General features: G+C 39.0%; 1 protein-coding gene across 1 annotated transcript; it reads left to right on the top strand.

The window, feature by feature from the left end:
- Window positions 1-4250: 4250 nt before the first annotated feature.
- Window positions 4251-20230, top strand: LOC105076766 (aspartoacylase). Its single transcript, XM_074342584.1, has 6 exons — window positions 4251-4655; window positions 7818-8013; window positions 9488-9581; window positions 12054-12161; window positions 16818-16927; window positions 19439-20230. The coding sequence occupies exons 1-6, from the start codon at window positions 4420-4422 to the stop codon at window positions 19634-19636; spliced, it is 942 nt and encodes a 313-aa protein (XP_074198685.1). The 5' UTR covers window positions 4251-4419; the 3' UTR covers window positions 19637-20230.
- The last annotated feature ends 491 nt before the right edge of the window (window positions 20231-20721 follow it).

Genomic DNA, 20721 nt, shown 5'->3' with positions numbered 1-20721 from the left:
CACTCAGCCCCCCCCCCCCAAGACCGTTGCCTCAGATGGAGGCCACGGGGCCTACTTCAGCCCCTTGTGGGAAAACCTCCAGTCAGGGCTCCTGTTTTCTTCCAAAGATTTCTCCTGACCCCAGGGCTCGAGGCAGGTTAGTAACTAAGGCCTACACAGATTCTTTCCCTTCTTGGCCCGCCTGCCAACCCGAAACGCAACTTGAACCCTCAGGTTTCTCGTCTCCATCAACCATCGCTCCGTCAGGCCAACAGCAACTGACGCTACCTTCCCGCCTCCGAAAAAGCGCGGGAATCACACCGTACGCATGCGTGCTCCGCCCACGCCTCCGACTGCGCAGGCGCAGGGGCCGCCGACGGGTGAACAGCGAGATGGCGTCGTACCTTCTGTGGACCGAGGGGAAGAGATGCCTGCCCCCTCTCCCTGGCACAGAAACGTGAACGCGCCCATGCGTTCTCACACTGTGAAGTACGGGGCGCAGGGATGGCTCTACCTCTTTGGAGTTTTGCCCAGAGAGGGACAAGCCTGTTCTCGTCACCTGCGGGGCCCTCCCAGACTCCACCCCAGTTTCGTCCGAAAATTGGGCCCAGGGCTAGTCCTCCAACCCCGTTCCCGCGCCCCAAGGTCATTTCTTAGGTTCTAGATATGCATTTGTAAGTGGCTGGTGGTAACCCGGAGTGTGCCTAGAAGAGAATGGCTCAAAGGCCACAGGCCTCAGAGCCAGGTCATGGGGGTCTTGCTTGGTTAGGCTGAGTTTCTGCGTGAGGTCAAGCAGGCGGGGCACTGGAGACGTCCGGAGGCCTGGGTTTAGATGCCGCCCCGCAAAGCCGAGCACGGTCGGGAGGGCAGGGCCAGTGATTCGCCAGCTGGAGCTTCGGGGAGGGAAAGCACGCGCAGCAGAGACCCAGGACCCCGGGGAGGGGAGAGGAGGGGCAGTGACTCCGGGCTCTGGCCCTCGGCCGCTGGACTGACCCTCCATGATCCTTTTATCTCTGGCAAATTGCTTACCCCTTTTAAACCTGCATTTCCTTGCTCAGTAAAATAGCAATAATAAAATTGACTTAATGGCCTCAAAGGTATTAAAAGAGAAAATGAACAGTTTTGGCACATACTAAGTGTTCAGTAAATGTTAGCCCTTATTTGATAATAGTCGTCTGGGTTCAAGGAACATGTTTTATTGTTACCCAGTCTTCTGATGGTTTGAAGAGGAATAGGAGAAGGGAAGAGGTGCAGAGGGACCCAGAGAAGGTTGTTAGTAAAGGCCTCAGGTTATTAGACCGAGACATACTGGCAGTTTCGTTGACGATTAGATCAAATGAAGGAGAATGTTAGGAGATAGGATTAGCAGTAGATTGAGACTAGATAATAGGAGACCTTGAATGCCAAATTAAGGAGTATGTTTGAAGGAATATGGTTTTCATTTAATTTGAAAAACAGAAGACTTCACACAATAAAATTCTGAAAAGTCTTGTTAGTCTTCATGGTCCCTGAGAGATTTTTTTTTTTTTTAGTGAGCAAAGCTTCAGGGAAGCAGATTTTGACCTAATGTATATGTACATACATACGTACACACGTACACAATACCTATCTACCCTTCAAAGTAGATTTCTCATTGAAAGAGAAAAACTTTAAACCCACTGTGAGCAACATCCTGTGCTAGATCTGTTAGGACTTCAGACATAAGCAGCACGGAGTCTTTGCTAGCAGGTTATAAACTTGTCTATTCAATCTCTATCTTGTTCCAGTTATCGTTTATGTATTTCCATCTGGAAAGTTGGTCAGGATGGATGACAGCAATAGAGGCACAGGAGAAGAAAAAAATGATTAGAGTAGTTTGATTATGTGACTGCTGGACAACCCCATTATGTGTGAGACACCTTATGTTTAATATTGGAGAGAAGACATTCTTTATCCCCCAATCAAACTAATTTGGAGACAACTCCACCTTAAATTTGTCTCCTACAAAATCTATTGGACAGCCATGACTATGAAAAATTTATTCTCCTTTTGTTTCAAACTACGTCATTTTACTAATAAATGAGGCAGCACTCTCCCCAGAAAATATTTGAAGTGCTTAAGTTATTAGGCTTAATTTTTAAGTACTTCAAAACATTAAATATTCAACCTAAGAATGAGATAGTGACAACCAGAGAGGGTCCCACTTTGTATACTATCAGAACTCTCAAAAAAGAACTAGACTAACAAAAACTTGTAGTTTTTGTAGGGCTCAAAAATTTAGTGTGCTTTGGGAAGCAGGGAGTTAAAAATCTTTTGGAAGTTAATGTGGTATAAGAGTATGAAAAGCCTCTGTTGCTCTAGTTCTAAGGAAATGCTCGCCTTTTTTTTTCTAATAAAGCTTTCCGCAGAAGACCAACTCTGTACACAATAAACAAGGTAAGTTAGGACAGAATTACTACAATTCATTAACTCTCCAAAAAGTTATTCTTTTTGACGTGTAAGGGAAACTTTATTTATGAATGTTAGATGTGCTTCAAAGTGCTGATGTGTTAACATTCCATAAAACAAGCCTAGAAATGCAAGTCATTTGTGCCAGCTACGAGGACATCGCTGAAGCAGCATTTCCAGCAAGACTAGGGCAAAGAGCAGAACTAACCACAAACTGGCAGAAAAGGGACAAAACATAGTCAAGTGTTAATAATTCACCATAGTTACTGCTTTTAAAACCAAAGTAACTAAACAACTATCATCTGTTACATATTTATGCTTGTTTTTGGCATCTCTAGACTGAAACGTTCAGTGTCTGTGGGTAGGAAAGCAAAGGCTACAGGGGCTTTTTCTGAAGTTAGAACAGTCATTTTAATGTATAAACTTTGATTTTATTATTTTGCTTCCTTTATCTCTGCATTATAATTAAAGGAAGAACATAGGTGTTGGTTTTTTAAATATTTTGAAGTATCCACATTTTGTTTCCATCATGTGTTTTGTTTGTAAGCTCGTTTGTTTCCTGAGCACACTGAAGTGACTGTTTTTTGTGAATTTGGAAAGAGCAAAATTAGAACTTTGGGGAAAGCCAAAAATAACAGGGAGCACCCTACTGTTCTGTGAAAAACACTGGACTTAGATTGAGAAAACCTGGATCCCAGGCCTGGTTTTCTTATGGAAGCTCAGAAACTTTGACCGAGTTACTTAAGCTCTTTTTCCTTTACCGCTGCAATGGGGATGTCAATACTTAACCCATCCTATCTTGTAGAATGGATATATGAATAAGCTGAGATGGCATCTGCAGAAAAACATTATAAATTAAACTTCTCTGCAGTTGTAATGAGTTACTCTTGTACCCATTTCAATCTCCCATTACTAGCACATAGTGTTTTCAGAACTTGAACATACTTGACTTTCTGGGTGGTTGAGCATGAAATCAAATTAGATTTGGCTCAGAGTCATTTCTCCAAAGGGATGTAATCATTTTAGTACAGTTTTCTGGATAGTTTCCCCTCATTAGACCCCATCTTGAGTAACACATTCCAGTGGAGAGTCTCTGCTGCCAGTAAATTAGACTGTATCCATATAAGCTCGTATGATCTGGTGAGTGTATGTAGCATGCCCCAAGACATTTTCAGACATTACAAAGTCTTGAAAATTACTTAACAGTTGTTTTTGGTTTACTATTGACGCAAAAAGTGAGGAAGATCCCTAAGGAAGTCAGCACAGCGTTACCAGTAACTTCACGAGGAAGAAATTCAAGTATATTTCAAAGTAGCTTTTTAAGTCCCAGTGGTCATTGATTTGGTTCTTGTGTCTCTGACCATGAAAAAGCATTCTGAAAGAAAGGATGCTGATCCCAGAGGAGGTCTCTGAGAATCTGCCTTTGGCTGTTTATGGAGATGAAATTCAAATGCCCTCCGATGTTAAAAAGGGCCTGGACTCATTTCAGAGGAGAAATGGTTTAAATGCAAGTGGAAATATAAATATTGAATAATAACACGCATACTGTGGGCCACTTCTTTATTTTCATATTTTTGAGCATAAGAAAAGTAAAATCTAGTTTTATTACTTACAAAGAGTCCTGAAAGCACCATTAGATGACATTTTAGCTAAAGAGAAAACAGAAGTTTTGCATTAGTATGACATGCTAATTTATGATTGCATTTAGATCTACCCACCATTTGAGGGAGTTAGAAGTTAAAGTAAACAGCTGTATCTCTAGTTGATCTCTGCATATTTTAATCCAAATATGGTAAAGGGCAGGGCTACAGAAGGGAGTGTCCCTATAATAAACAGGGCTCAGAACTTGTAACAGAAAATCAAAATACACTCCACTCAAGAGAACCCTGTGCTTTGCACTTTGGTTAAAGGTCTTATTTATATTTAAATTCCTAAACTGCTTAAGAAATTAGGTTTTCTTTGATCTTCTCCTTTTTGAGTTACAGAATTCAGATAAAACTACTACTCGATAAAATGACTTCTTGTCACGTTGCTGATGATCCTATAAAAAAGGTTGCTATCTTTGGAGGAACTCATGGGAATGAGCTAACAGGAGTATTTCTAGTTAAGCACTGGCTGGAGAACGGCACTGAGATTCAGAGAACGGGGCTGGAGGTAAAACCATTTATTACCAACCCAAGAGCTGTGAAGAAGTGCACCAGATATGTTGACTGTGACCTGAATCGAGTTTTTGATCCTGAAAATCTTGGGTAAGACTCTATTTTGTGTTGTGTGTGTGTACACGCACACGTGTGTGTATGTGTGTGTCTGAAAAGCAGTATGTGTGAGAGCAAATATGTATGTATTTGTGTATGCAGATGATACTCATGTTTGTACGTATAGTAGCTGTTGTGAATGGTCACTTTCACTTTTAACCATACTCCATTACGAACTACTCAGTTATCTAAACTGGGCATTCATGTGCTCTTTTATAAACTTTTTTAAACATCGGAATGTTCTTAACTGATTTTCTTTTTAAATGTATTCTATAGACTGAGACAACAAATAACAGAGGTTTTTATTTTTAAACCTTGTCTTTTAAGAAACAGATTTAATAGTCTTTTACATTAAATTAATGTTTGGCCACTGTGCTTGGGTACATATTTGTTAGCTTTCTAGGTGATTCATTACTATATTTTTGCAACTATGTTTATGATAATGCAGAAAGTTCTAGTTAAGAAAAGTGTAATATTTCAATTAATATTTGTTTAATGAAAGAGTGAATAAATGACCCTCATCAGAAAATAGTAGACTACTCTGTGATCTGAAGAGTTGGTGTACTATCTTCAGTGTGGATCACTGAGACCTGAATTTTCTGAATTTAAGTTACAGCTGATTTATGACATATTGCATACAAGGTATGCAATCATAACACTCTAGGGAAGTCCTTATGAATTATTTCTGCCTTTGTTTACATCATTATAGCTGCTATATAGATTTACAGGCCTCTAAGTATTTGCTCTTCACCACTTCTTTCTTTCATGTACCTAAAAATATTAACACCTTCTCTTTACAGGGCTCTGTGCCAGGTACTATAGGAGTACAAAGCTGTGTACAAAATGGTTTCACCCTCAGGAGCTAGCAGACTACAAGCTAAGATATGTCATGCACATAGACAACTAACAGCACTGCTTTATGGACTCATTTTCTATTAAATCTTAATTTGAGTTTAAAGAGTTACTTAAATTTAATCTTATCACAGTTCAAAAGATGGTTGCTACATTTATACAAATGTGCCTCACTTTATGGAATAGATGTTTTCCAGGGCAGTTATACATTAGTCATACCTTGCTTATCAGACCATATTTTTACTAACTTAAGTTTTAATTTCAAAAGTGCTTCATCTTCATGACTGAGCTTATGTTGAGAAAACTAAGTTTTATCTATTCACCTAAAACAGTTATTAACTAATTCTTATATTACAAGTAAGGATTTGCTGAAGAATAACTTTTAGTTGGGCTATTAACTTCCCAAATAACTCTAATATAGATTAGAATGAGTTTTCTTATTATGACCACTCAATAGCATGCACTTCAGTGAGAGCAGTCTCTTAAATTAAATTCACTTCCTACTTCTTACATTCAACACTTATCAGAGGCTAGACAGTTATCTCTCAGGGTGGTTATGGAAACTTATGAGATCAATTAATTAATTACCTTCTCCCATCCTCGCTCTCGCAAATTTTGCTGCTTTTCCTAAATTCTCCTAAATTCTCAGTGGTGTCACCATTACTCACCAAATCACCTATAGAGATCATCTAGAACCTTCCTAATTCTTCATCCCGTTCGTCTAGTGGGTTACTCATCTTCCCAATTATTCAAGTATTGAATAATTGTAAGTAGTTTGCAAATCCAGTCTTCCTCTCCATTTCCATTGCCTTAGTTTATTTCATCTGTGGATGGTTAAAGTAGCCTCCTAAGGAATCTTTATGCATCCATCCTTACTCCAATCCTGCCTACATCTATTGTCTGTATAGTAATAGCCATAGGGATCATCCTAACTTGCAAATCTTGTCATGTCTTTCCCATGCTAAAAATTCTTCAAAAGGCTCCTATCCGGAATAGATTTGTCACTTAGTAGGGCTGCCATCCCTTTTAGGATCTTGTCCTTGCCTATTGATTCCGCTTCATCCCTTGGGATTCTTCCTACGGGACCTGGATTCCTGGCATGAGAACTCAAAGTGTCTATTATCTTTTAAGACTTCAAGACTTGACTAGGAGCAACTGTGTGGCTGGTGGTGCCATTTACTCACATGGGGGAGGATGAGGAGCAAATCAGTTGGGTGAAGAGGGGAACTCATGGAGTTGTTGCAGGAATTAACTTTTAAAGTGCATATATATTCATTCAACCATATGTTTGGTTGCACATAATGTAAATCTGAAAACAGTGGCTTAAACAAACAAAGGTTTCCTTTTCACAATTAGTAAGTCCGAGGTAGGCAGTCCAGGGCTGGTACAGTGTCACAGTGATGTCATCCTATCTTCCCATTGCACTAGCCTTAATGTGCAGCTTTTGTCCTCATTGCTTTTGCTTCATGGTTGAAAAATGGCTGTTCCACTTTCTTGATTCCTTTCCAGGCAAGAATTACTCAGGTGCAAATATAGGTCCTATAAGGTATTAGCAAAAATTGCCAGAGACTAGAAAGAAATCAAATTATAGAGAAATGTGATTGAATGCTTTAATGAGGAAAAATAAATTTAAATGATCATTTACTGTAAGAAAAAAATATATCCTAACTACCGTGGGAGGCGGCTAGTCAGGTAGAGACTTATTTGAGAATTCAGTAAAAGCTATCAACTCTATCCTGGAAAAATGCATAAGTATATATACCTGTAAAATTTTGCATTTTCTCAGGGTTTACAGACTCTTCTCTATAAAGCTTGACCCTGGATCTTTAGTGGTTCCTGGCATCACTTAAGAATTCCTAATTAGATGATGTGAGCTCCTAAGTTTGACTGTTTTTGTGCACTGGAACTAGCTAGAGCCCCTCCCCCAGAATAGTGCATTTGGTGGTCTAGTTCCATAATAGCTCAGTGCACTGAACTACTAAGACACTGGTGATTAAATGAATGGATGAACTTTGTTCAGGGCTGAAGTCAGATGGTAAATTCTGTTTGAAATGTCTTTCTTGTGGCCAGCCACAGAAATAAACTATTATCTGTAAGCATGTCAGTGCAACATTACATGGAATCAAATGGAGGGGGGAAACTGTAATTTTTCGTTTGTGAAGTTTTCAAGCTAATTTCCACTTCTTCACAGATTTTTCATATTAAAGATTTTGCAAATGGTTCCTTCTATACTGTGTTCTTTTTGTATGTTTATGTTACCTTAGCCACAGATGTTGTTAATCTTTTTCTTTCTGCTAATAACAGCAAAAAAATGTCAGAGGATTTGCCATATGAAGTGAGAAGGGCTCAAGAAATAAATCATTTATTTGGTCCAAAAGATAGTGAAGATTCCTATGACATTATTTTTGACCTTCACAACACTACTTCTAACATGGGGTGCACTCTTATTCTTGAAGATTCCAGGAATGACTTTTTAATTCAGATGTTTCATTATATTAAGGTAATGTCAATGTTATTAACTTACAAGTTAGCCTAGGACCTGTACTTTTCAGTCAATTATAGATGTGAAACAACTAGAAAAGGGTCAGGAGGGAGGGTTCAAAAGAAATGGGGGATTGGGAGAAGCACTAGAACGGAGGTAGTAGTGACAGGCAGGAGAAAAGGGGAAGAAATGAGTGAAATAATAAATACAATGAATAAAATAATGAAACATATGGATCCTTGTGTCTATAAAATTGTAAATCTTTTATTGAGACAGCCACCAAACCATAGGCCCTTTAGTAAAATTAATACCAAAATTTTAAATGGTATGATTAAAGTGGCTTCAATTATAGTTTTAGGAAGCTCAAAAATAGTCACTTACTGTTGACTAAAGACCAATGATAGAAGGATTGGCTCTCCTTAGCCCTGCCCCCGTCTCCATTCGATTCAGATACCCTCACGCACATCTGATCTTTCAGTATTTCCTCTAGCTAATTGCTCTAAAGCTCAGAAATCTACAATATGAAAAATTCAGCAATCCAGTGCCTATAACTAGAGAAAAATTGCTAGAAAATAGCAACCAAGCAAAAACACAAATAATTTAACTGTATGCTTGTTTTTGTATAATGAACAGCCTTCCTTTCAGAGAGCTGGTATGAACCAGTATGATTTAGTAGAAAGAATGTGACCTAAATAGCCAGGAGTGCCTGGGTTCAAATCCTGGCTTTCTCATTCACTGACCTGGAACAAGATACTCAACTTCCAATACCTGACTTTCCTCGTTTTATAAAATTGGCACAGTAATAACACTTACCCTATATGGCTGTTCTAAGCCTTAAATGAGATAAAATAATTAGAGCATTTAGCTGAATGCCTAGCTCATAGTAAAAAATTAACAATTATTTTTGTTTCCTTTGAATTTTTGACATTAACCAGATAGTTGTTCTGGTAGGAGTTCATAATGCAGCTAGTCTTTGTTGTTCCTTGAAAAGAAAGCTGCACGCTTTGATTGTCAGGCAAGGAAGCAACATGGCTGCCCATTGTTGTCAAAGCTGAGAGGCCTGTCCTGAATTCTCATTCAGGTAGGGCGAGTTGCCCAACATCTGTAGAGACCTGCCCACAGGGCTAGACATAGAATTCTTTGAGAGACCAATACTAAGCTAAATAGTAAATGGAACCAATGATGAAAACAAAATAACCAAATCCATTCAGAAGGAGAATTTATTCATATTCTCTGTTCATAGTTCTGGAGAAGTGTTTAATATACATTTTATCCCGAAAGCTATTTAGAATCCAGCTTTATATGTAATTCCTTTATTATGTGTTTTCAAAGCTATAATAACAACATTGGATTTCAGAGTGTTTCATAAAGCTGTCTTACTAATCTTAGTCGATGAAGGGAAACATATTGAAGGCATCATTGACTCTAACAGCAAAGACAACAAGACATACGGTCTTTACATAATAAGAAAGATGTTTTAAATTCTTTTCAGATGTCTTTGGCTCCATTACCTTGCTACGTTTATCTTACTGAGCATCCTTCCCTCAAATACGCAACCACTCGTTCTATAGCCAAGTATGCTGTTGGTAAGTCATATCTCCCACTGTCACAACTAAACAAAATGTGTCCTAGATGAAACTCTGAGAAAATTAATTTAAAGCCTATATATAGCTACTTTGCTTATCATTATGGCTTATAATTTTCAAGTAATAAACAAACTATCACCAACAGTGTCTAACTATATCAAACTTCCTCGATTTCATTGAGCAGCTTTCTGCATTCCAGGAAGAAACACAGAGTTGAGGGAACTGGTATCTTTTATGGGCAGTAAGCAGCCTGGCTTTTGCTCCAAGAGAGACACCATTCCTACCTTCCAAGAGTACTCACTGTACAAACATTCTTGAAAAAATAATCTGCAGCCAAGACAGTCATGTCTTACTGGCAAGATATGCAGAAACACAAAAGGCCCATGGGAAATTCTCTCCCAGTATCCCTCTTAGCACCTGCTTTACAGTAGAATCTCTGGTGACCTGTGTTTGTTTTCCATGCACTTGTTTACCCTGTCGGTTACTGGGCTATGAGTTCATCTTTACCTCCTGATAACTTCCAACATGCAGGCTTGCACTCTCAGCCAGTCTCTTTTTTCTGTATTCCATTCTCTTTCCTGAGTGACCTAGTAGCATAATTGTTTACAGACCACGCTATAATCATTAAAATTGCTGTCACAACCTAAAATCTTTTTTGTTAGATCTCAGATGGTTTAACCAAGAGCAATTTAATTTAAAAGTGAGTCATCAAACAATATAAGCAAATTTAAAATTATCTTGTTTATTCAATTATTGATAATTTGGTGCCTAATCAACAGATTGGTCGGGGCAAGCTAAATACACAAGCGTGGGTAATTATTTGAAACAAACTGAATGCTTAACAGTAAGGGATAGAGATCCTGTTTCTCAGTGACATCAAATAAAGCCTAAGATTTCCAAGCCTTGCGAGAGCGAACTTGATCTGTGATATTTATGGGGCAGTGTTGCTCTTAGCCAGAACAAATATCTTCTGATGTGTTTAGCTCTTAGAGCCAAATCTTTCATTTTCATGTGGGACAATATTAAGATCATCATAAATAATTAGAAATACTATATGTTCTCTTTCCAACTTTGCTGTTTGGAATATTTTTATGTCATTCAGTCATGGAGGGAGGAACACTTAAGATCAGAAAGAAACTCTCTCCAACTCAGCATTTTATAATGCACCTCTTACTTTATGTGGCCCCAAGGCCACAAGATGTCCACTGTAGTTTGAAGCATCATATGCCAACATGACAATATCTAGGGGAAGAAAAGACATTCTCAGGAATTCACTTGCAGACCTTCCATTATGGCCAGTTGTTCAGAACTGGGTCACATATTCATTCTTAAGTTAACTCCTAGGGTTAATGGGGTTACTCTGATTCACAAAAACTATTCCACATTTACTCCTGAGTTGTATACCCACCCAAAACCAGGTCTCTGTCAGCAAGAAGTAAGATAGAATGGATTTTGGGTAGGCAATCAACAGTGTCTTCTACATTACACATACAGACATATCCATGAACAAGTTTTCACACATTTGTACAAATTACTTATACACTGATGCATACCTTAGCCGCACTTATACCCTATACTTAAATATATGCCCAAACATATATCCAGGAAAGCTAAGCACAAAAATGAAAAATGAAGGTAAAAGACAATACAGTGAGATTTTGTGAATTGAGAATTAACAGAAGTGGGTGATGTTAGATAGATGGAAAAGAAGGAAAATGGATAATGTTATACTTGGTAAGTGGTTTTATAATAGGGGAAGGTGGTGATTGGAATAATAACTGTGTTGGAGACTTGAACAGGAGGGAAGGGACTAGATGAGTGGTTTAGAAAAAGTATTTTGTGGATGGATGTGTGACAGCCACAGGAAGCAGACCTTCTTAGGGTGAGAAGAAATGAATATGATTTTTTCCTACAGATAATTGAATCCATTGCACTATCATGTCCGGATGGGTTGTTATATTAAGGGCAAGAAAGTTGCTCTAGGGTCACATAGATTGTCATTAGACTTAAATCCATGGCTCACTTAGTGTAGATTTCTTTGACTAAATAGATGTTTTTCCTGCTACAAGCTAAGTGTTAGGTCTATGACAGTTTCTCTCTGTGGCCACGTATTATTTTGTTGGTGTAAATTTGTCTACTCCTTTTAATTATTATGATTTTTAAATATTTTGACAATATTGAAGAAAATTTAAAGGAAAAAAGACCTCAAGACCTTACTACTATAACACAACTCTTTGGACTTTCTTCCATGTTCTCTCCCAGTCTTTCTTTACTATGCATCTAACTTGTACATGTAAATGCTCTGCTTTCTTTTTTTGCCTGACATTATGTCTTATATATTTTTCATGATGCTACATGGCCTACTTTTTTAATCATTTTGAATGATGGGATTCTAGATCTTGATATATTAAAATGCTCAATCTTATATTCTAAAACTTGTATAAATGCAACTATCTCCCCTTCTGTACTTAGGTATAGAAGTTGGTCCCCAGCCTCAAGGGGTCCTTAGAGCTGATATCCTGGATCAAATGAGAAAAATGATTAAACATGCACTTGATTTTATACATAATTTCAATGAAGGTAAGTGGTAGGCAGAAAGTGTTTCTTTAATTGATGGCTTGTGTGAGTAAATAAATCAGAAATAGATGAGATGGAGCACACATAACAACTTAATTGCTACACATTGAAGTAGCAATTGGAATCTAAGTCATATTTGCCATGTCCATGATATTAGGTGCTTTTAAAAAATTTGTATTCACTTCAGCCATTCTTCATTACGAATGTAGACACATTCAAGAAAAACAGCTGCTGACCCTGCATTGGTGGTATAGTGGTTAGCATAGCTGCCTTCCAAGAAAAACAGCTGCCAAATAAAGCTCCCCAAACAAAATCCTCATCTTCCTATTAATCTCCATTTTAAAAAGCAAGGAATTACCAAGAAATACAAATGTCCAATAAAGAGATGAAAAGATGTCCAGTATCAGTAGTAATCAGAAAAATGCAAATTAAAATGCAAAACCATTTTCTCCCATTAGATTGGGAAAATATTAAAATCTGAAAATATTGTGTTGGTAAGGGTGTGAGAAAAGGGGATAGTCTCCTTCCCTGCTGATGTAAATTGGTAAAGACACTTTAGAGGATAATTTGACAGTATCCACTTTCTAAAATGTGCAAATTCTATGACATAGCAATTCCACATCTCAAAGAAACACAAGCACATTCATACCGACATGCTACATACAAGGGTGGTTATTGAAGCATTGTCTGTAACAGCAAACCAATGGAAATGACGTGAATATCAATCACTTAGTTAAGTAAACCAGTATGGAAAGATCTTCAACTACATTGTTAATTGAAAGAGAGCAAGTTGTGACCAAAATATATATTATACCAATTTGCTTCAAAATAATAATAATAATAATAATAAACACTTGCTAGATACATATAAATATATGTTACTACACAGGAAAAGTTCTAGGAGAAAACACCAAAGTGATAACAGTGATTACTGGGGAAAGGAGGGGAAAATCAAGTTAATTTTGTTTTAGTTGTGTTCAAGGAGAATGACGTATTCATGTATTATTTGTGTGATTACAAATAGTTAAATGGGGGCTCATGGTGAGATGGGTATAAGGAGCTTATGTACTGTCTGCTCATTGACTTGATGAACCTAAAACTGCAACAAAACAAAACAAAACGAGAAACCTATTATTTTAAAAATAAATTTACTTTAAATTTTTTAAGAATTATAATTAAGATGAAATCAAAGTGACATATAAATAATTATTCAGACAGGCTGAAGTGAAATTATTGTTGAGGAATGGGTCTATATAGTGGCAAAGCTGGTGAATAGTTGAGTGCCTATGGAGAGGGTAATTCCTAAACCTCCTACTGTGATCACAGGAATTTCTTCTGTGCTTGGGGGTCCTTTGACCCCAAAGTCACAAAGACTGAAAATCAGGATTTTACCCCCTTTGTCTGAGGACAGGTTCTATACTGTCTGATGGGCCTGCTGTTGGGAAGGTCACCACTTATTCACAAGAAACCCTTTGAATAGTAAGTGTGTCGAATATAAGAGAACAGTGCACCCAGAAGGCCACAAACCTGACTCATAAAAAATCAAAACATGGTTTTCAAATCACAATCCATAGATTCTTGCCACAGGGCGGGGATTTAGTAGCTGCCCTGGTAGCTCCAGGACAACGACCCCCACTCCTCCTTCAGCCAGAGCAGTTGTGTCTGTTTTATCCTTGTAACATTTCATTTAAGGAAAGGATTCTGCAATTCAAAACTTTTGAACCATTATTAATTTAGACTATCCAGTTTGATGGATTTTTAACTAACATGGAAAGAGCACCGTTATCCAAAGGATGCTGGCAACCATCTGAAGAAGTCTCTAGAAATGTGTAGAAGAGCTCTGTCTTTAGCTGTGTGCTACTCAAAATTACTATTAGTGACTTGGATAAGGACATATTTGACATGCTTATGTAAGTGATAAGTGACAGGAAGCTAGCAGGAAAATATCTGAGATCAGAAGTTGGATCCAAAAAGTCCTGACAGGCTTTAACATTAATCTAAACCAAATGTTTAAAATTAAAGTACATCAGAAACAAAATTTTACTTTCATGTTAAAAAAAATCGCAGAATGAGGGAAGTGACGGTCTCTTTTCTGCCTTGGATAAACAATGCTTGGAGACCTGTGAAGAAATTCCTAGTCTATATTTCAGGAGGAATGTCTATAAAGTAGAGGTTAGCTGAGGAAGCAGTTGAGAATGTTGAAATTTGAGAAATATAATAAGAATAATCCCAAAGATACCTTCACATGTGTCCTCATGTGTGTGACAATAGAAGAGCAGTCATTGATAGAATTTAGAGATGCTTAGAAAAAATCTTAAGGCCGATTTTATCTTAGAGTTTTCGAAGTGTTATATTGGAAAAGAATTAGGCATCCTTTCTGTGACTCAGGCATCCTTTCTGTGCCTAATTAGGCAGATTAGAATTGGTGGAATAATGTTACCTAGAGACAGAAATGTCTAATTAACAAAGCTGACCAACAATGGAACAGACCACACTTTGTAAGGTTGCTCAAGCAGGAGCAAGATGACCACTTGGCCAGAAAGATGTAGAGAATATTCAAGCATCTCTGGAAGCTGGTCATCTGAGACTCCGTCCAGCTCTGAGATTCTAAGTAGCAAAAAATACTCCTTTGTGTTCTACCACTCTTTCCTTTCCTCCCAACGGACCTTCTGGTTTAAAGAGATGATATCTGATCAGTTCCCATCTTCATCTTGGAAAGTGTGGCAAATTGTAAAAATAGCCACAAATTCTTTCCTTCCCTGCATCTGTGTCCCCTCAACAGGTGGAGTCTATTTCCCTACCACCTGAAACTGCCTTGGCCATGTGGCATATTTTGTGCCACAGAAGTTTGAAAAGAACTTGCAATCGAGGCTTTGTCTCTTGCCGTCCTTGGGAACCCTGCACTGCCAGTATGTGTGTCAGTCTACCCTAGCCCGCTGGATAATGAGATGTTATGAGGCTGAGAACTGAGACACCTCGGCCAGTGGTCCTGCAGCTCCAGCTGACAGCCAGTCAAATACCAACTAAGAGAGTGAGGCCATCTTAGGGCACCCAGCCTCCTGCTGACCTGCCAGCTCACTGCTAATGCATGAGCAAGCCAATTAGATACCAGCCAGTCCAGCCTAGACCAGAGGAACTGCCCAACCAACCCACAGAGCATGAGCTAATTACAGGATTGTTGTCTTAAGCCACTAAGTTCTGGTGTAGTGTGTTTTGCAGCAAAAGCTAACTGACATAGAAGTGATCACGTTATATTGACATTCCAACCCAGCTGCAGTTTCTGCTCTAAGGGCAAAGGAAGAATTTATTTGGATTGCAAGCACAGCACACTGTGGGCTCTCTGTTGGATGGAAGTTCATCCTGTTTGTTCAGAAGTTGCCTGGTATAATGTAAACTACTCCTTTTCCAAGTTTTTGGGCATTGGGTTGTTTAATGTTGCTGTGCCTTTGTAAGTTGCACTCCACTGCCTGCATCCTAGTGTCTCACTGCTCAGGAGCTATCCAGATGTTTAACCTACTTGGTTAAGAGAAAGAGCACAATGCTGAAGTCACCTAACCTGCTGGACATCCTCTTGAAGTTATGCAATCATGGAATGTCAGAGCTGAAAGGGCCCTTCAAGATAAACTAATGCGCAACCTTAGTTTGACAGGTAAAGAAAGTAAGCTTCAAGAAGTTAAGCATTTTGCTCAAGCACACAACCAGGAGATAAGAGCCCAGGTATCCTGACTCTCAGTCCTAGCCACTTTCTCCTCCACACTGGCTTTGTAAGTTCTGTTTTCTACCAAGAGAGCTAAAGGCCTCTGGGACCTGTGATCATCAGTCATAGAGCATTTTTGTTAATGCTGGCAATAATGAAATAAGGTAACACTGGAGCAATCACTGTTACGGCCAATGTCGTGCATCTAGGGTGGCTATTTCAGTTTTAGCTTGGGACATTTGAGCATCAGAAAGATGATCCAGTACAGTGTCTCAGTGGTAGTGGTGGCAGAGCAGCTCTCTGCCTGACACCCTGCAAACCCATGGCATTCTTCTTAATAGGCCCAAGCTGGAAACATGCAAGATGTCAATAAACCCAGAAAGAAAAAATAAATTATGGCATTTTTCTTGCAGTGGAATACTATACTGCAAAGAAAATGGATGAACAGTGGCTATATACCACAATATGGATGAATCTTCCCAAGAAGTTGATCTTGAGAAAACCAAGTGCATATAGTGATTGATTGTATTTGTAAAATATTCAGTAGTAGGCAACCTTAACTATACTATGTGGGATTCAGAAATAGGTGGTGAAACTATAAAGTAAAGCAAGAGAGTCATTACCAAAATTAGTGGTTACTGCTAAGGTGGGAAGGCGATGGGATTATGATCAGAAGGAGGCATACAGGGGATTTTGGGATGCTGGCAGTATGCTGTTTCTTGTCCTGGGTAATGGTTACATGGGTAGTCATTTTACAATTCATTAAACTATGTTATATGTACTTTTCTGAGCATTAAATTTCACAATAAAATGATTTAAAAGCAAAAAAAGAAAATGTGTTCTCCCTGAATCTGTCTTCAATTTTTGGTTATTCTTCTTCTTTCTTTAAAATATCAAGTTCCCTTTTTTCAGGAGTTTTCTTCTTCTTTTTTTGTTATTTATACATTTTGTTTTTGCCATAGGAAAAGAATTTCCTCCCTGTGCTATTGAAGTCTATAAAATAATGGAGAAAGTTGATTATCCCAGGAACAAATGTGGAGAAATTGCTGCTATTATCCACCCTAAACTGCAGGTAACATTTACTACTTCTTTTAAATATTCAAAATAATGATGCCCTACCTTTGAGTAGAACTTTACAGTCCATAAAGCATTTTACATACATTAGCTCATTTGATGTTCTCATAAACTGTGCAGTGTAGGTAAGGTGTTCAGACGGTCACTCAGTAAATATTTATTGAGTATATCCTGTGCTGGCCCTGGGGATACATCAGTGGACATGGTTTATATTCTTATGGAATTTGCAGTCTAGATGTACTAAGGTCTAAGCTGTGGTCTTGAAGATAACCAGATGCTACTGCAGAATAATGAGGGGGGGTGGGGGTCAGAGAAGGTGAAATTCCTGCCCAGGTGCAATGGCTAGGAGTTATTACATCTATTTTAACATAAGAAAACAGAGGCTCCGAAATTAGATCCTTCCCATAGCCATATAGCTACTGATGGCAGATCCAGAACTAATGTTCTCTGCAGCCAGCCACATTGCCACCCTCTTCCTGTGAGCACTACCATATAAGTTAGAGCAGAACAATCAGAACCTCTTTTTTTGGAACATTTTCTGCTGTCATTTCCTAACTCCTCAGAACCCCAGTATTTGTTCCTTGTCTGGTTTGATCAATAATGGCATAGTGAAGGGGAAGAAAAGTAGGAGAGAGGGGGAATATAGGAGGTTTAAATCTGGAAAAGAAAAAGGTAAAAGCAGGGGGAAGCAGAGGTTCCCAAAAGCTAAGACATCCATCCCCATTGGGAGCACCCTACACACCCTCAGGACTCAGCAATGGAAAAGTCCTGATGGATCGTCTAGTCTGGAGCTTTCAACCCTGGCTGCGCATTGCCTAGAGAGCCTTTTAAAGGGTAATGATGCCAGGCCCCCAATCTGGGATCATCTGATCTTACTGGTCTGGGTAATTAGAGTGGAAAAGCACTGATCCAGTTCAAACTCCTATTTAATGACCCTAATGATAGTCATTCAGACTTACAACTTAATAAAATAGCCTGTCCCAAAACGCAGTCTAGTGGAGCAAATCCTGCCTTGTGCCTTAGTGGTACCCAGATGGAAACCTGAAGAAGGAGCCTTAGGCAGTGTTTGAAAGGACAGAAAGATAAAGGTCTGGGGAGAGAAGGGAGGAAAGCCCTACAAGTAACAAAAATTACAAGTACAAAAACCAGAGGTCAAGGTGATGATGTCATAACTGGCTACAACACAGGATTTTTTGTTTCATGTTCCTCAAAGACATATGTGAGAAATACTAAAATCATCCTGCAGAGGAAGAGGTGAGATGAATGAAGTCAGTAACAAACAGGGATAGTGGTAGGTCTTCAAAGCCAGAAAGGGTAGTTTTGGTAGACAATAAGGAATGGCTCAGTATTCTACAGGAGGCATTGATTGATTGATTCTTTCAATAAATATGTTTGAATAACTACTAAGCTTGTCCTGGGCCCTGAGAGTCAAGATAGGCAGGGTCTCTGATAGAACTTGCATACTAGTAAGGGGAGGACAGACCATGAATAAGTGAGTAAATAATACAAAAATCACATGATTTCAAATTTTAATAAGTGCTATGAAAGAAATAAACAGAATAATACAGTAGCAGTTAACAAAGGGTTCCTCATTAGATGGCGTGGTTAGAAAATGCCATTTCTTAAGATGAGGGCATTGAAGGTGGAACCTGGAAGATGAGAAGTCAGCCACGTGGAAAACAAGTGCAAAGGCTCTGAGGCGGGAACGAACTTGCAGTGTTTTGAGGAACTGCAGGAAGACCAGTGTCTGGAGAGTAGGGAGTGAACGGAGAAGCCATTAGACCCTGAGTGAGTGACTCAGGCGGGGACCTGGTTACGAGTCCAGATGAACAAGATCGCTAGATGAACTGCAGACACATCCAAGTCTGAGAAGAGCTGCTCTAGGGTTCCTGTGGTGTGGCAGCACTGGTGTGGGAGGGCTCACAGGTCCAAATCCTTGGTGGGGACCCCTCAGGTAACTCCGTTATTACAATGTGGGGACACATATGGAAAACGCCCACCTTGTCTTAGACTTTCCTCAGCCTGCTCCCACCTTCTCCCACCAGTCCCCACCACAGTAGAACCTCCTAGCGTGCAGGCACAATGTCACTTTTTTTTTATCCCCAACAGTAGAATGTCTTATACACAGAAGGCTCTTAATGGATATTTCTTCAATTTTACTGAGCAGAATTTAACTTCAGCTAGCAAGAGTTAGAGTATGCCCTTAAGGAGATGCACATTTTGTTTTGCCTTTTAATATTATAAATCTCTTTGGCAACATTCAAGGCAAACAATATTGAAGCAAACTCGAATTACATGTTGTCGGTTTTAAAAATAAAAGGGAACTCTTAATACCACTGCCAAAATCAATTGCTCAGTCTCAGTTTAGTCTCATCACTCGTATGCCTCTCAAGTATCTCTTTTAAAAGAAGACGATGCTGTCATTTTACTTGTATAGAACCTGATATAAAATTTTTAAAGTAGGAGAAAACCTAATGTACTTTATGTATTTTTAATTGTCTCCTGAGAGGATCAAGACTGGAAGCCTTTGCACCCTGGGGATCCTGTGTTTTTAACTCTTGATGGAAAGACTATTCCATTGGGCGGAGACTGTACCGTGTACCCGGTGTTTGTAAATGAGGCTGCATATTATGAAAAGAAAGAAGCTTTTGCAAAGACGACTAAAGTAACACTCAGTGCAGAAAGTATTTGCTCCTCTTTACATTAGAAATCACTTATAGCTCATTTGTTATAGAGTACCTAGAAAATTTCTAGTTTGTAAGCTCTTGGAGACCAGATTGTGCCTTATTCAACATCGAATCCATAGCATCTAGCCCAGTGCCTTGCAGATGGTGGGCATTCAGGTAAATTTCTTGAATCTATGAATAAATCAATAAGTATCTTTTAAAGGTATTGTACTTTATGTATGCAACTTATTCAAAGAAGTACACATCTTATTTCTATATAGCTTTTTGTACCTTATATTTTGATAGTTTAACATTATTAGTAAACAGCCTTTACATTCAAATTTTAACATTGAAATATATACTGTATACAAAAAGTTATTAACTTGAGCGTAGAACTGAATGTTGTATGTTTTCAAGTAATGTAAAAATGCTACTAGAAACTAATTGTGCCGACTCGCTATTTTAAATTTTTTCAGATTTCAATTAATGATAAATTATTAAGGATTCAGTCTGTAAACTTTAGCAGTAGTTATGATACCTGTAGATTTGCAGATGCTCTTTTGAAGATGAAATGTGAACAGGAAATGAGGGCTGATTGTAAAGGTGACATTTTGAATAAATCCAGAAACTCTGAATGGTCCTTTGTCCACCGACAGGCAGGAACCCCCACAGAGCATCGCAGCGATGGCCACCCACTTGTGCTGCGCTAACCTTAGAGAGCAGAGAGCCTCCTACAGAGTCTCACAGGCCCCCATCAGCGCTAACATTCCTTCCCAACTTGGGAGGCACATTCCTCCCAGCCCTCCCTTCTTGCTTTGAGAGAAGGAGCTTGCCTTTCTTCCCAACCAGCATGTGAGGAAGTCTTCGGGCTCCAGCAGCATAGGTGGTAAAGACAGAAATAGCAGAGGGCAGTGGACACTAGTGGAAGTGTGACCTGAACCTATGTGTCTGGTTCACAAACGCATTATTTTAAAGAATTCCCCCATGTCCTAAAGGCCCAAATACCTCACTCCCATGATTCTTCTCCTCAGAGGTCCTCGGGCTAAAACTCTTTCTCTCTCCCTCTCCAGCCCCTGCAGGAGCCTCCCTCCCTCTTCTCTTAGGCCACAGCAGCCAAGTAAAGAAC

This window comes from Camelus bactrianus, chromosome 16 (genome assembly GCF_048773025.1).
Source record: "Camelus bactrianus isolate YW-2024 breed Bactrian camel chromosome 16, ASM4877302v1, whole genome shotgun sequence".
NCBI classification, from domain to species: Eukaryota; Metazoa; Chordata; class Mammalia; order Artiodactyla; family Camelidae; genus Camelus; species Camelus bactrianus.
Note: the sequence above shows the minus strand (reverse complement) of the source record. Positions and strands in the feature narration are given on the sequence as shown.